The sequence below is a fragment of the Necator americanus genome, chromosome IV (genome assembly GCF_031761385.1).
Source record: "Necator americanus strain Aroian chromosome IV, whole genome shotgun sequence".
Taxonomy (NCBI): Eukaryota; Metazoa; Nematoda; class Chromadorea; order Rhabditida; family Ancylostomatidae; genus Necator; species Necator americanus.
The window spans coordinates 8887666-8903462 of NC_087374.1; the positions used below are offsets into that span (position 1 = coordinate 8887666).

General features: G+C 38.4%; 2 protein-coding genes across 3 annotated transcripts; both read right to left on the bottom strand.

Annotated features, from left to right (window-relative positions):
* Positions 1 to 8807: 8807 nt before the first annotated feature.
* On the bottom strand, positions 8808 to 15592 carry RB195_000707 (uncharacterized protein; the record flags this gene model as incomplete). Of its 2 annotated transcripts, XM_064197186.1 has the most annotated exons (4): positions 14236 to 14321; positions 14572 to 14674; positions 14802 to 14937; positions 15564 to 15592. In XM_064197186.1, the coding sequence occupies 4 exons, from the start codon at positions 15590 to 15592 to the stop codon at positions 14236 to 14238; spliced, it is 354 nt and encodes a 117-aa protein (XP_064053068.1). The 2 variants fall into 2 exon arrangements, with proteins under 2 accessions (XP_013297302.1, XP_064053068.1); XM_013441848.2 differs by lacking the exons at positions 14236 to 14321; positions 15564 to 15592 and adding an exon at positions 8808 to 8950 and having other exon boundaries at positions 14802 to 14945.
* Positions 9239 to 9640, bottom strand: RB195_000708 (uncharacterized protein; the record flags this gene model as incomplete). Its single annotated transcript, XM_064197187.1, has 1 exon — positions 9239 to 9640. One exon carries the CDS (start codon positions 9638 to 9640, stop codon positions 9239 to 9241), a length of 402 nt encoding a protein of 133 aa, XP_064053067.1.
* Positions 15593 to 15797: the final 205 nt, after the last annotated feature.

The window sequence follows — 15797 nt, forward strand, 5'->3', positions numbered from 1 at the left end:
ATAGAGTAAATCAGTGGCTTCCCGGGGACCTCAACGCGACCTTCGATTCAGCGGCCGAGATGAGATGACAATTCGTCGCCTCCAAGGAAAACTCCGCTATCAAAGTCCACAGAGCACAGAATAAGAGTAGAAATACGTCGAGACTAGGGTAACAAGATACACAGACAGCTGCTGGCGAGTACACTTGCTTGTTAACCTAAAAATAAGCCAAACGAGAGATCGGCAAGTTTTAAAACGATTTTTTGAAGGTCTTTGTAGTACATTTTCAGCTGCTCCTTCTATCGTGTTAGGGAAGAACTCATCAGTTAAACTTTATTAGAGGAAAGGGTGTTTCGAGAGTAACTGATTTTCTTAATCTTTTAATTTTCGAGATTTCCTTAATTTTCGGGAATATTCAGGTGATTTCTTTTCTCGTGATTCCTAAAAAATTACTGGATCTTGTAAGCAGTTTCACAAGTTTAACAATTTCTCTTACAATTTATTTATTTATTTTAGTTAGTTATTTATTTATATGAAAACACTTGCAAGTGTGTCACAAAACAAAAACAAAATAGAACAGAGCTCACTAGAATTTCACAGAACAAATTTCATGGGTACTCAGTTCAATACTCGCTTCCCCCTTTCATCTATTTTTTATGAAAATTTGTGCAATTATTAAATTTGCACATGATTCCTAAAAAATGACTTCTCTAAAAAAGCCTTCAAAAATAAGGAGGGGACAACGATATTTAACTCTCCATTTCTCGAAAGCACATTTGAAGGAAATTTTTCCTAATAATATTGCGGAGCTCAACGAAATTTCATGCGAAAGTGGGATTTCTGCTCATGGATCTGAAACCTTCGTTTCTTTAGAATATTATATTAGGACCGAGAATTACTTCTTCGTAGGTAGATATGCCCGGAAACATGCCTCAACTATGTGTGGTTCGCCTGATGTGCGAACAATTTGGCGTATTATACTACACTTATACATGTCACACCTTCTCAATAACGAAACCTTTAAAAATCCGCTGGAAAAATTCACGAATCCACAAAAAGTAACACAGTTTTTATGTGCGCCAATATTTGTGAGATACTAGGTCGGTCAAAGGTCAATTTTATATTAATTATTTTAATTATTTTATTTTTTAAATTTTTTGAATCTTCATAGGATGATATATTTCATATTTCATTCATATATTATTATTATTATTACTATTATTATTATTATTATTATTATTTCATTATTATTCATATATTATTATTATTTATAATTGTATTATTATTAATCATATTATTAATTATATTATTATTATTTCAATATTATTCATATATTATTATTACTTCATTCATATCTACTACAGTAATCAACAAAAATTCCCGGAATTGTAGAAGATATTTTTGTAACTTAGGGTGATTTGCTCACTTTTATTGACTTATCCTACGAATAATGCGATATTCCACGGTCCCTTTATTCTCTAGAATTTAAATTTGTTTCAAATCTAATATATACTTTCTTTTCTCTACAATTATTTCCAACCATTCGGCAGACTTCGAACACGTCTTTCCCTCCAGAACTCAGATGTCAAGGACGATAAATCCTCCTCCAGTGAGGTTCGAGAAACTCGCATTATTAATGGGATCACCCTGTACAGGTCAGCAAATTTTTTACGCCGATTCCTGGATGAAAGTCTCTATTTTTTCTGCTTTACGGGTCAAATTTTCATTTTTGTAATGTCTATGTTGGAAATGTCAAACCCGAACCTAAAAGGGTTGGATATTTTAAACTCCACATATTTTTGGAGCTCAAAAAAGATAACGAAGACAAAAAACTGAAAGAGATAATTGCAAAGCTTTGTTAGCCATATTACAAGTCTGTAAATACAAAAAAGTGGTTTCTTAGGCTTGCATCGAGTAATTTCGATCCTTTCTATTCTTTTTCTCCCCGTTTTTTTTCTTTTAATTCAATCCGAAAACAACATTACTTTCCGGTACCCTTAAAAGGAGATGAAACCAACGAATACATATTTAGTTGTCAAGTGCAACCGCGTCTTCAATTCGCACTTTTTCAAATTGAAATTCGTCGCACGGAAAATTCAACTTAATGAAAATGGCGCGAAATTCCTTTTTACGGGACACATGTGGCGTGTTTTTATCCCAATAACTCATAAAAAAGTAGTCTAGCGTGCACTTATGTATGTCACAGTCATATAAATTCCTGTGAAATTTCAATTTTGCGGGATTAGCGATGTAAACGATAAGAAAAACAGAAGAAATTTGTGGACCTAGCGCACTAAAATTTCTTTTAGAGAATTAAGTGATAGATGTTTTTTTTGCCAAATATTTGCTATAGTAAACTTTGTTATTGTTATACTGGCATTACTGTTGCATGGGATATTAAATATACACATATATAGATTTTAATAAATAAATAAAAATAAATGAATAAACAAGTACGTAGATGTATAGATCCAAATTATTGAAAGAGCGCCACATACTCGTCACAGCAAAAATTTCTATGATTCATTCTTGGAATGGCAACACTGTACGAGTATTGATCCGGTATATGAAAAATAACTAGTATAGCATATGTACACACATAAATACCTTCTGCAGACCTTAAGAGTGGAGATAACAGTGCTTTTAGGAGGAATCTATATTCTACACACGTTTCGTTATTGCCTTAAAAATTTTTCGAATTTCTACTTGAACCCCGTAGAAAGAAATTTCTCAGAAGAAAAAGAAAAACTTTTTTGGGCAACTTTCAATGGCTGGAATTTCTGCATGCATGTATTCTAGAAAAAAAAATCTGGAAAAGATGCAATTAAGACTGCAAAATACTTGGACAATAACGATGACATAATTGGACAAAAGTCAGAGCTAGAATGAAATTTGAAGTGTGAGAATAAAATTCAAAAAAGCACAGTACTCTTTGTGGTTCTTCTACGAGGAATCCGAATACAAATTTGGATTTTCCCATCGGAATATCCTCTGCGGGAATTCTCGCAGAAAGCATGAACGAAGAAATCCTTTGGTTTACTCGCTATTCTGATCGTAACTTCTGAGTTTTTTTTTTCTTGAAAAAAGCGTAATGTCGCGTGAGCAAGTATATAACTCGGGTAACTCATAAAACGAAATGAATAGCCGGGAAAAAATGCCCAGGAATACGAGCACTATTCATTGGAATAAATATTCTCTAAAAAAAATCTGTTGAAAAACTCGAACACATCAGAAAGAAGAAGGACACAAGACGCTAAAAAGGCAATGAGGAGGTACATATCTATGTTTGTGTATTAAAATGACAAATGGCCATAAAATCCGCACATGTAGAGTACAGTACCCACAGTAATTCGTCGCCACAAAACAAAAAAAGCGTATCTCCGTTTTCTTTGCTTCATCATCGTTCATTCATTGTTGATCGTTCTTTTCTTTATCACCACAAGTGAACAATCACAACAAATATCAATCGATTTGTGATAGCGAGATCTATCCACCTTGCTTATTTTAAATTTTGGAAAATTTTAACGATAGCACTGCATTTTCCGGAGAAGCAGTGGCTTGCCGAATGAAGCGACCAGTCTCTGAGCGGATAACTGCACTTTGAGGATTGGAGATAGGCACTTAATTCCATCTTATGCAGATTATTTACGTTATTGGGTGAGTGTAGACAGAGAAACGCTAAATACCGCGCTAATTTCACTTTTAGGAAATATCTACAGCTACCTTCCACAAAAAAAAAGCTCTGCATACCTATGTTGACACGGCAGGGAAAGAATTTCAGGAAATTTAATGTTTTTTCCTCAACATTAATAACAATCATTTCTTTCTGTTGCGATCACCATTAATATCGCTTAGATGTACTTCACTATAACTGCTTTTTTTAATTTTTACAATTTTTTTAGAGATCTCGGATTTTAGGTTGAATGGTGCACAAATCTAATTAGTTTTCTTCTAGAAAGTTTGTTGCGGTTCATTTTGTAGCTGAGTTTCTTTTTTAGGAAAGTAAGTTAGTAGAAGGAACTGTAGCATTCTGCACAAAAAATCTCCGCTGCTATGGTGGAGAAATAATACAGTCTCATTTATTCTCATTTGAATTATTATAAATAAATGATTAATGAATAAAGGATTATAACAACATCGTGTCCGGATCAATTAAAGAAAGCAGGTGTTCTCATTTAGTTTAATATATGTAGTCTACGGCGGACGTGGGGCAGTCGGTTAGAGGTCCGTTGTAGTCACACGGTCGAGGGTTCGAAACCGCTCTCGTGCAAACCAAGCCTTTCATCCATCCTGGGTCGATAAATTGGTACCAGACTTGTCTGGGAGGATAAAAACACTGACTTGATCATCGGCTGACCCTCACAAGTCATTGCATAGGCCAACATGCGTTCCAAAACCTCAACGATTACGAACTCCAGTAAGACGCGTTGGCGCATCCCGAGTGGATTGATACTCCAATGACTTTATCCTTTTATCCTTTATGTACTCTTTTCCGTCACAGAGGTGAGCAACACTGCTCATTTTGTCGTGATCACTTATGAGAGTGGATAATTATTGCTATAAGACTTAAAATTTAGAGAAACATTTCCTATAAATCCAAAATACCGTAATAAACGGTTTTAACTACTCCATATGAAGAGCAGTTGCATCCATGAGGAAGTACAGTCGTAACTTACCTCAAAAATTTGCTGCGTCAGCGACTCCAAGGCAACAGGTTTTAAAAGTTTTTCTTCATATACTTTGCGTAAGTTATGGAAGGTCACGTGCACTTTTCTGGAGCGGTGAACCAATAACAATTAATTTCAACCCAAGTATTGCGCTAATGCAAAACAGTGTTAGTGCCCGATTAAGTATGCAAATGTTTGGTTGACTATATTTTTTTTACACTCGTGTACACTTAACAATTTTCTAGTTCCTTGATCAAACACTGATGATCATAATTCGATGCGGTACACCATAGGGGTTAATCATGGTGTTCTGGGAATGTTTCTGGGAATGTTACAATTCCCTGGAACCAAAACCTGGGAGGCTGAGACTCAATGAGCAACTTAAAAGCGGTATCGAAGTCAGTGATAGAATTGAACAGTTTTTGTTTTCAGGAACGCCTAAGGCACCTAAACAAAAAGTGGTCTGATGCGGTGACGTCTGGGAAATAGAGTGGGATGGCATTTCCCAACCCAACGTCTCAAAAAAAGTCAAAATAAATAAGGTAGAGGATAAAATTGAAGTATGGAACGTTTCGCCTCTGCCTAGACGATCCATTTTTGGATTAGCTTTCCTTGAGGCTCCTCAGTAGGGGGAGGAAGGAAAATCCTAACAAAACAAAAGTTAAACACATAATTAAACAATTAAAACAATGTAAAACAAGCAAAATATGAAAACAAAACTGATATCAAGTTGGCGGTGAAGGGAAGGAGCAACCTATTGAATCCACCACTTTACCAGTGAGGATATTTCCAGTAAGTGGAATTAATTCCACAAAACAATGTTCAAGATTACAGTGGAAGAAAGTTTGAAACGTCCGAGCGAAAAAAAGCTCAACAATATTTGAATAATCAGCTAAGATCTCGTCTCATATTTGATAAACAATGCAATGTTTATACTTTTTTAACATACATGCACAGACGTTGCGCTAAAAAAAATAGAGGTGAGAAAAAAATTGGCCACGTCGGTGGAGGATTTAGTCTGATTTGTTAGCTGTGGGAAGATCAATAACAAAATCAGCTCAGGGTGAGAAATTAGACCTATAGAATAAATCACGAGGAGGGAATCCGCTACACATCCACGTAGCCGAGTGCACATATTTTTCCCTAAAGGTCGATTAAATTTCTTTTCTTCGATAAAATCTGAAAGGTGTCAAGGTGTCCCAGAAATATAGCGAAGTTCTGCAACTTTTGCAATATTTTTGCAAAGCAGATGATGTCAAACAGCCAGGCACAATATTTTAAAGGGAACGAAACTTACGATGGTCGGGTCTCTGTGAGCAAATATGGATTTTTAGGAGTATATTACGAGTACGAACTTGGTCCTGCTCATCGTCTCCCTGAACGGTGTGGGAAACGACTCTCCTCTCTACTAGGTACGTGAGAACGGGTCCCCCTTGCGCACACACCGCATCCACGAGCGAGCGGTCAAAAATCAATGAGGTCTCCTAAGCAGCCCATCCAAATGGAACCAGTGAATAGGCTGATGAGGGAATCAGAGCGTGTACAAGGGTGGCATGCTATGACTTACCTCGTAGTAATCGAAGTGCTTCCCACACCGTTTTTCAGGAAGATTAGAGGGAATTGAGTGGGATCATGGTCATACTCATAATCTACACTCCGAACTCTATGTTAGGCCGCAGAGACCCCAACATTGGCTTTTTCGTGTTACGCTGTCTTTGATGCGTTACGGCTGTCACCCGAAGGAATCTCTCTTTTCACTAACTTCTCAGCTCAGTGAGGAAAATAAAGCAGTTCTTGTGAGGAACGTTTTTTTTTCTATTTCTGCATGATCGTTTGCATTAATAGCCGGTTCCAAATGCGTTCAACCATCTGAGCGCGACGTGTCTGCTGCAATGCTCGCGGTTTCTCTTCTTCCATTTAACACTTCCCTTGTCCTCTCCACTGCCCGGTCGAAGTAATCATTCGGCGTCGGCTATATATGTTCTTCTAAAAACTCTATTACAAAGCAAAAGACTTGAAATGGGACCATTTTGTTTGTTTACTCTGAGTCAGTAAAATATTTAAATGTCCACGAAACATGTGGTTCTGTGCTGTTTTAGTGGCTCTTGTAGCTCTATGTGACAACGCTCAACGGTTTGAGACAACAAGAAACAGATTCCTCAAAAATAATGGGGATATGATCTGATTATGCTCATCATAAAGGTTACATATTTCCACTGATTTTTTGAGAAAAGAAGCAGATTGCAACTGATTAGATTAGATCAAAGAGATCGGGTTCAAAAGTACTTCGCTAAAGTTCTGGGAAGTTCTTCGTTAACGTGTCTTCTTAGAATGTTCTGTGTAAAGGTGACGTTTTCTGGAAGAAGCCGCATCCACTAGCTGTTTTAAGTCTGGTCTAGAACCCCTGATCTTCCGTTTTTACCCATTCTACACACCTTAAGGCTCAAAAATTAGGGAAACGAAACGCATGAATGCTTAACTTGATAGCTGGAAAAGCTTGCTTTAGTAGATGGATTTAATTTTTTAATGGGTTAGTTTGCTCGCGAAATTAGTAAAAACAAGTGGTGAGAATGTGTTATAAGTTGCATCGTTGGATACACGCAAATGTTGCAGAGTGTTGCCTTCACGAGACTATTTCTGGGTTACTGGAGGAAATTGAGTGGTATCACGCTCAAACTCGTGAACTATGTACACCCTCACCCCTGCTTTTTCCCGGAGAGATCTCAACATCGTCAATTTGGTGACATTTATTCACAATTTAAAAGAAAAGAGGGGAGGAATCAAAGAATGATGTATTGAAGACTAAGGTGGGCGGAACGTAAGCATTTGTAATTCGAGTTTGAAACGAAGAAAGTAAAAAGAAAAAGAAAGTAAAATGAGTGAAACGGAAGACCAAGGATTTTCAGACCACAGTTAAAATAGTCAGTCAATGGATTAGAGGCATCTTCCCACGAATCTGAGGTGGTACGGATTTCAGGAGGTGTATTCGTATACGGGATAGCAGGTTAAGGAGAGGGGGGTGATTCCGTCCATTTCTTTCTAATTGCCGTAAAAAAGGTCCGGAAGATACGGCGTGTGCACAAGGCTGGCGCGCTCCAGTCGAATTCCTTGTAGAAAATACTGCGCCGGAACGCCCGAAGCCGTATCTTCCGGTCTGTTTTTACGGCAACTAGGAAGAAATGAACGGAATCACTCTTCTTTCCATAGTCTACGACTCCGCATAGGCATAAACCACCTGAAACCCGCACCACCTCAGATTGGTGGGATGATGCCTTTAAACACATATTACTGTACATACATATTATTATTACAATAAAATTAAATACATATCATTATTGTAATACATACTTCTTAATCAGTATTTATTTACATGTTTCAATTGCAATACTTAATATCTACTGATGTGCCTCCCACTTGTTTTTCGTTACAGTGCAAAATATCAAAGAATTGAGAATTACAGGACTAAATTTTTTGTTCAGTTCATATTCCATTGAGTAGGAGGGATGTTTTGTAGGAATCCGCGTTGTGACAAATCGACACTGTTGAGGCAGTGGAATAATGGCTCGGATTTGCAGTCATTAATTCACAGCAGTGGTGGAGCTGTGGATTGGGACCCCTGTCTCGTCTTTGTGCACTTTGAAAAGAGAAAAGAATAAAAGTGAAAAAGAGGAATGGAAAACAATGAAGGGACCCATCCTCGATGTCTTTTTTATAAGTAAGTTTTAAATTAAATTTTAAAGTCCAATTAAAATTCAATAAATAATTAATAAGGAATGAATTGAAAAAATTACTTTAATTAATTTCAGATTTTAAATTAAATTCTAAAATTAACTAAAGAAAATTTCTCGGGGATGAAACAAAGGGTTATAAATGAAGGATCACTAGGATAATGAGGAAAATATTGGGATTTTTATATTTATTAATAGATACCAAATTAATAACATGTGAAAGCATATGAAAATGAGTATCGCTAGTGACTAGCTACACGAATTCGAATATACATATGTCAACGGGTGGGGGGAAAAAACTGGGCACGCACTCATCAGTGCCGAGAGCCCAACGATCACGAACGAACGAACACATTCACAAGCGAAGAACCGCAACAAACATTGTTACACATATAGAGAGTAGCCATGGCCGATGGGTGCATCGGTGCATGGGTCAAAAATAGTACCGTGACACATGAACTTCAATAATCGCGACATTGTAGGCAAGGATAACGCCCGTCCTCGACTTTGTATGAATGTTCACACGGATTCGTTGTGTGGTCGGCCCAGCCAACGGCTTTGCGAGTTTAACTATTCCTGAAAAAAAAACCACTAGTCATTGCCGTTTTCAGATAAAGAATTGACTTTAGGGGGCATGGGCGCAGAATAGCAAATTCTATGAGATTTTTCTAAACTTTTCCTGAATCCACTAGGTAATGTATTAGGTTGAGTCGAAAGTTTTCGGACAAATTGACAATATTTTCATTCACTTTGCAATTTCCAAACGATAACTGCAAATCACTTGAAGTATGCCTCATTGGCATCGATGATCTTCTGACAACGTCTAGGCAGATCGTAGATACCTTTGCTGCAGAACGCTGGGGACTATTCCTTGAAGAACTGCTCGAGTGCCTTTTTGATGTCGCCGCGCGTTTGGAAGTCTTGACCATCCAGATGACGTTGGAGATAGGAACAAAGGTGGTATTCCGAGGGAGCCTTATATGGGGAATATCGTGGGTGTGGTGAAATGGTCCAGAAGAACTTCTTCAGTTCAGTCTTTGTCATTTTTCCAATGTGTGACTGAGTGTTGTCGTGCTGAAAGTAGACTTCGGCTTGCTGTGGGCGTGCATTTTCGAGATTTGTCTTCAAATTCCTCAGCTGCTCAACGTAGACGTCTGCGGTCGCTGTATATCCCTCAGAGAGCAGTTCCCAGTATTCGACGCCGTGTACGCTCCACCAGATGCAGAGCATAAGGAGAGAAAGTGCCGTGTCAGCGCGGCAGTCCATCTCATACTGCGTCAGAGCATGTGGAACTCATCGACCTAGTTTTCGCACCTTGCCGATTGACTTCAATCCGCGAACAACTGCGGTTTGACTCACCCCAAGAGCGACTGCCAGTCCGCAAGTGGTTTGATACGGGTCGGCTTCCTCCTGTCTCCGCAGCAAGTCCAAATCCAACTCCATCGGGCGTCCCGAATGGTCTTCATTTTCGATGGAATAGTCGCCCGACGCGAACTTCGAGTGTCATTTGTAGACTGTACTTCTAGCGGGAGCGTGCTCCTCGTAAACTTCCTTCAGACGGCTATCGATATCCGCGGGTTCTTTGAGAGATAGATGGAGAAAGATTATGACGTTGCGGAGGTGGAGTGACGACGGCTTGAAATTGCACGGCATGGTAGCAGGAAAGGAACTAGCTCAGTGTAATTGTTAACCTACACTTTGAAGAGAATTTTCGACTCAACCTAATACATACGATGAAGAAAAATACTGCACTGCAATTGTTTGAAGAAAACCTTTCAGTAAATCCACGGAACTACCGTAGACCATCTTATCATTTATGAAAAAGTCCTATTCAGAAGATGTGACACGAGAATGTATCCAAACCTCTCATGGTGGTCCTCTACCTTGGCACTCATAATAGCTCTTGACCAAAAATGCGAAGAAAAACTGTACAGCTGCTTTTTTTCTAAGAAGTTTTCAACTTAGTTGATTATTGAACTATTATTAGAGTTAAAATCAATAAAAATCAAATTTAACAAACCGCCCAACTCGTTTTTTCCTCGAAATTTCAATTTTAGTGGATTGTAAGCGTGTGGTAGGGTCCAGCTTACGCTCAAAAGCTGAAGAAACGACCTCGATCACCTCGTATGCTCGCAATAATTGTGTTTAGGTGCTTTTGAGGTTGATCAAATGATTTTTTTTAAATTGACTGAAGCAGTGCGCTCCACTTATATTATCATTGCATAAACTGGGCAACGCTAATTTCTTTTTACTGCTCTTTCATAAAAGCCGAGTCGAATACACGGATTAAAGGGATAAAATCGAGTTCAAATACTTCCAAATGTTTCGTTTTTTTAACTCGTTCTCAACCAACTGTCGAACTGAGTGAATTGAGCTTTCCCTACTCATTTACTTACTTCTTAGACAATTTCAATACATATATATTATAAATTATATAATAACAAAAAAATAATAAATAATGTAAATAATAGTATATACATATATAATAAATATAATATATAACGAGAATACAAATAATTATAAATATAATATATAAATATAATATAAATATAACAAATATCAATATATTCCTGACTGTGTACCAGCCAAATCTTCGCTGCTAGCAACACAATATACTTTGTTTTGACCACAGCAACGGACAAAATATCGTTTGCTGACCCGTGTAAACAAATAGCCCAATCAGGCCGTCACATTCCTTGTATTTTCATAATATTTACTACTGTTTTCTAATATTTTGTACACTGGTCCTTTGTTTCTTACCTTTCTGTTCGCTTTCTTCTAAATGTTCGTTTCTTTTTGCATTTTACTGAGTTTAATTATCCAATTTAGAGGTAATAAAATATTAATGTTAATGTTAGTATTTAAAAAAGTAAGAAAAAGTAATAATAATAATATCATTGATAAAATAGATATAATAAAATTAGACATAATAAAAAGTAATAATAATATTATTGATTAATATTATAGGAAATTAATATAATAGTAAATATTTAGTAAATCCTCACGTCAATCAAGATTCAATCTAGGCAATAATTTGTAATTCTGGGAGTCTCCTCCTTAAATGCTCTGGAAAATAGTGTATGCAGAGCGGATAAAAGGCGTTGCCGCTGCTAGTCACAAATTTTATTCGGCACAGATCACCCATATGGACGAAAGTGCGGAGGAAAACTAGGCATCGTTTCCAGAAAATGACGCTTATTGTGTCATTAACAGTGGAAAATCGACCGAACTACTATCCAGAACAGTTGTAAACAGCGTAGAAAATGAATTGTGGACGTTTTGCACATTCATATGCGAATAGAACGTTTTCTTCTAAACCCTACTATACTGCGGTATACTGTATGTCTCCGTAAAAAGGATAAAATTAAGATAAAGTTTCTGGCGTTGATCAATCCGCTTGGGATGAGCCCCCACGTTCACTTCAGTTCAGAATCGTTTGAGGTTTACGAAAGAAAGAAAAAAGTTTGTAAACCATTCGTTAAAAAGCTCACAAATTGTTCACTCATCGCACATAATAAAAAATATAAATATACACAAAAAATCCCCGGTAGTAAGTAAAAATGTGCGCCTATCTAGGTAGAAGAAGCGCTGTTAGCAAAAAAAATTATCGTAGATAAAAAACAAGATATTATTTTCAATAGTTGAAAACTCTATTTTCATCGAAAGCCGCTGTTCCCTGAGAGAATCCTTGACCTCAGCTGTTCACCTATTGCAGATTACGGCGTTTGCGACACGATGCGGTTGTTTTTACGTGTTCTTCTGTGTTACACTTCACAACGCGCTTCACAACACAACACACAAAACACATTTGTGAACAGCATTGACTCAAAAATGAGGAAGGCAACGCTGTGCCGAAACAACAAGCGAAAAGAGGCGAATGTTGCCCGAGTCAAATGTGGATTTTAGGTAATATTTGTGAAAAAAAACTGGTATCTTGAGGGCGTGAGGGCTAATGAGAGAGTAGAAATTGACAAAAAGTAATGACGGAGGTTCCACAAAACAATACTTCAGAGGGAGCTCTTTTACGATAAAAAAAAAGAGTTCAAATGCTCCTTTGTGATATCATCGCTGTGTAGTAACGGAAGTGAGAGGGTTTTCAGATCAAAATATTATCTTTAAAAGTTTAAAGGTATCACCCCACGAATCTGGAGTGGTATGGATTTCCGGTGAAGTATTCGTATACAGGGTCGTAGATTATGGGTAGGAGGGTGATTCCGTTCATTTCTTCCTAATTGCCGTAAAAAAAACGGCCCGGAAGATACGGCTTCGAGCGTTTCGGCGCGCTTTTTTCTACAACGAGTTCGATTGGAGCGCGCCAGCCTTGTGCGCGCGCCGCATCTTCCGGGCCGTTTTTTTTACGGCAATTAGGAAGAAATGGACGGAATCATCCACCTCTCCATAATCTACGATCCCGTATACGAATACTCCACCTGAAATCCGTACCACCTCAGATTCGTGGGGTGATGCCTTTAAGGGATTTATGACGGTATGTGGTCAATCTTATAAGAAAACTCTAGGACAAGTTGCAACTATATCGTCGTAAAAAAAACGGTGCAGGAATTTTCAAAGCTCTCTTCTACGAACACGTTACGCTCCGGTACCCTCAGTAGCCTACCTATAGTTTCACTTGGACAGGCCGGTGAGAACACATCACTAATCTTCGACCACTCGCACGTGGATGCGGCGCGTGCACAATGGTGGCTCGCTACAACCGAAACCGTCGTCCACGGCCTTTTTTTATGTCGGTTAGGAAGAGAAGAGCGGGACCACCTAGGATCCCGCAACCTACAACTCCATCTCTAGCTTTTTCCGCGGATTCTCTCACCACATCAGATTTGTGGTATCCTGCCTCTTATATTAGCTATCCACTTAAGAACTTCCTGTGAAGTGTTGATGATGAGTATTTCCAGGAGGACCTCTAACGTTCTGTTTTACTTCTTTAAGAAGAATAAGCGTCCGCAAGCGTCAGCTTATGATAAAAACCAACAGCAATCTTGATATGACTTTGTCTAAGCTTCCGTGACGAGTAGAGATACAGTATGGTTTCGTTCCTAACTTTAGCTGATTCCTCGAGCAATTTTCGGCACTCTAAGTCCGAGGGGCTATGATAAACTACTTAACTTAAACTTGAGTCCTTATACTGCACTTAATTTTGCGGCGATAAACATTCTTTATAAGCTTTTATTGTTCTGATACATAATATTTCGCTATCAATGAGCATGCTTTATTCCAACTACATATCTTCATAGTGCGTGCGTAGCGTAAGAGGTTCCACACCGACTGTACGATCGATCGGTTTTCCGAAATCGCCCTTGTGCTAGCGAAAACTTTCATTCTTCCGGTGTCGATACGTTGGTGCTTAAAGGCAGCACACCACGAATCTGAGGTGATGCCGAGCTCCGCTCATCTCTCCTTGCATTACTGCAAACAGCCGCCTCCAGAATGCTGTTTTGTACGACACCATCTACTGCAACGCTCCACCCCTTGCCCCTCCTCCGCCCTGCGATTCGTCGAAAATCAATTCGGATTGCCCCGATAGGCGGTAAGAGACGCTACGCGTGCAAGGGTGGCGCGCTGCAGTAGAACACAACATACAAAGCAGCATTCAGGGGCCGGCTGCTTGCAGTGATTCAGGGAGAGATGAGCGGAACCACCGCGGTCTCCATAATCTACGACACCGTATACGGATACTCCACCTGAAATCCGTACCACCCCAGATTCGTGGTATACTGCCTTCAAAAATCCTCGTTCTTCCGCATGTGCAATATATTTCTTTTGTTGACACAGTTGTGTCAAAGCGACCTGATTTGCGACGGAACTGAGTAAAAGGTTGCGCTTCCGGGTGAGGTTCAGCTGGTGTGCTAAGCAAGTTCTGCTTCGAATTCACTAAATTCGGTCGCCAACCCGAATGAATGATCGAAATCAGCATTCGACTTCAAGCAGGATGCTGAAAAACTTCAGCAGCAGTAGTTCCGAGCTAGAACTCTGAACCCCACAAAAAGTAAGATACTTGTAAAGGAAGACACTTCAAGGTTGTGAAGAAGTCCTTAAAAACATCCTTTAAGAAGTTAAAAGCGAATGCACTTTAAAAAGCACTTTTTAAGAAGTGCCTTCTAAAGTGCAATCGTTAGCTCCTAACTGAGGTGTCGCTCCACGCTGGAACAGAACCATTAGTAGGTAGCACGAAGACAACTAACCAATGTTCCTATCCTGTTCCACAATAAAATATCGCATCCCGATAGTGTCAAGGCTGTAATCGACCGAGAATGGTGTATCCATATGTGTACGAATCCTAGACACCTAAATGTTAGATCACTTTCATTTTTTTAATGGGAAACAATTCGCTTAAAATCTAAAAAGGTCACGTTTACATTGAGAAAGAAAGATTTGTAGTTTTACTGAGAGCATAAGGGAAAAATACGCAAACCTCAATGGGGTACTTAACAAAGCTCGTAGACGGGAGAGCTCGGAACTGATAGAGGATCTCTTTGGTGTGATTTCCAAGACATCTGGCGTCCTCGTTATTGCACACCTTGATGCATGAGTAGCCATCTTGGATATTGCTAAACATCGGCGAATTTTTTCCATGTGAAACAATAAATGTAATTCTTTCAGAATAACGTAACGTACCACACTTTTACGTTTTCATTTTTTTTTGTCAATAATTAATATTAGCGTGTTAAGGAGAAAGAGAAATTTCACTCAACTCTGGTTTTTTCTTACACTTTAAAAATGGATTTTTGGAAAGAGAATCCACACTTAGTGGTCCATTTTATCGTTGTTGCATATAATTATCTACGCCATTGTAAATGAGCTAGAAAATATACTCTTTCTCATTTTTTTCATTTGTACAGTAGTAAAGAATTTTTCCATTGAGTAAACTGCTGTGGTCCGGGTTTTTTCACTCATCTGTGTTTCACATATGTTGTGCGTACGTTGCTGTTGAAAAATATTCGTATTTTATATAAAACCAGTTCTTCTATACATGTCCTTAAGGATACCAGACACATAATGTTTTGGCATCCTTTCAAGGACGAATACGGTAGCTCAATGGAACTCTTTCCACAAATAATTTAAATAACTAGTTAGCTAACCTTAACTTATTTAGTTCTGTACTACCTACCCATCTGAGTTGTGCATTTCATTTTTAATTTTACAACAATTGTAGATCATTTTATTCTGTACAAACCTCTGGTACTTGTTAGGGAACGGTAACATTTGTCAGCCTGATACAGCACGGTGGTAACCAATCATTTACGTTGAATTACTAGGGGAATAAGTTCCCATCTCATAGTCTTCTGTAACACATTTAATTTCATATTTCTTTTGAAATTCGAAAATAAGGGTTGCGCAAAGCCTGGATAAAAAATGATGGTGAGTCCACATTCTGTTTGCACGAGGTCAAAAAGGCGTTACCGCGTGC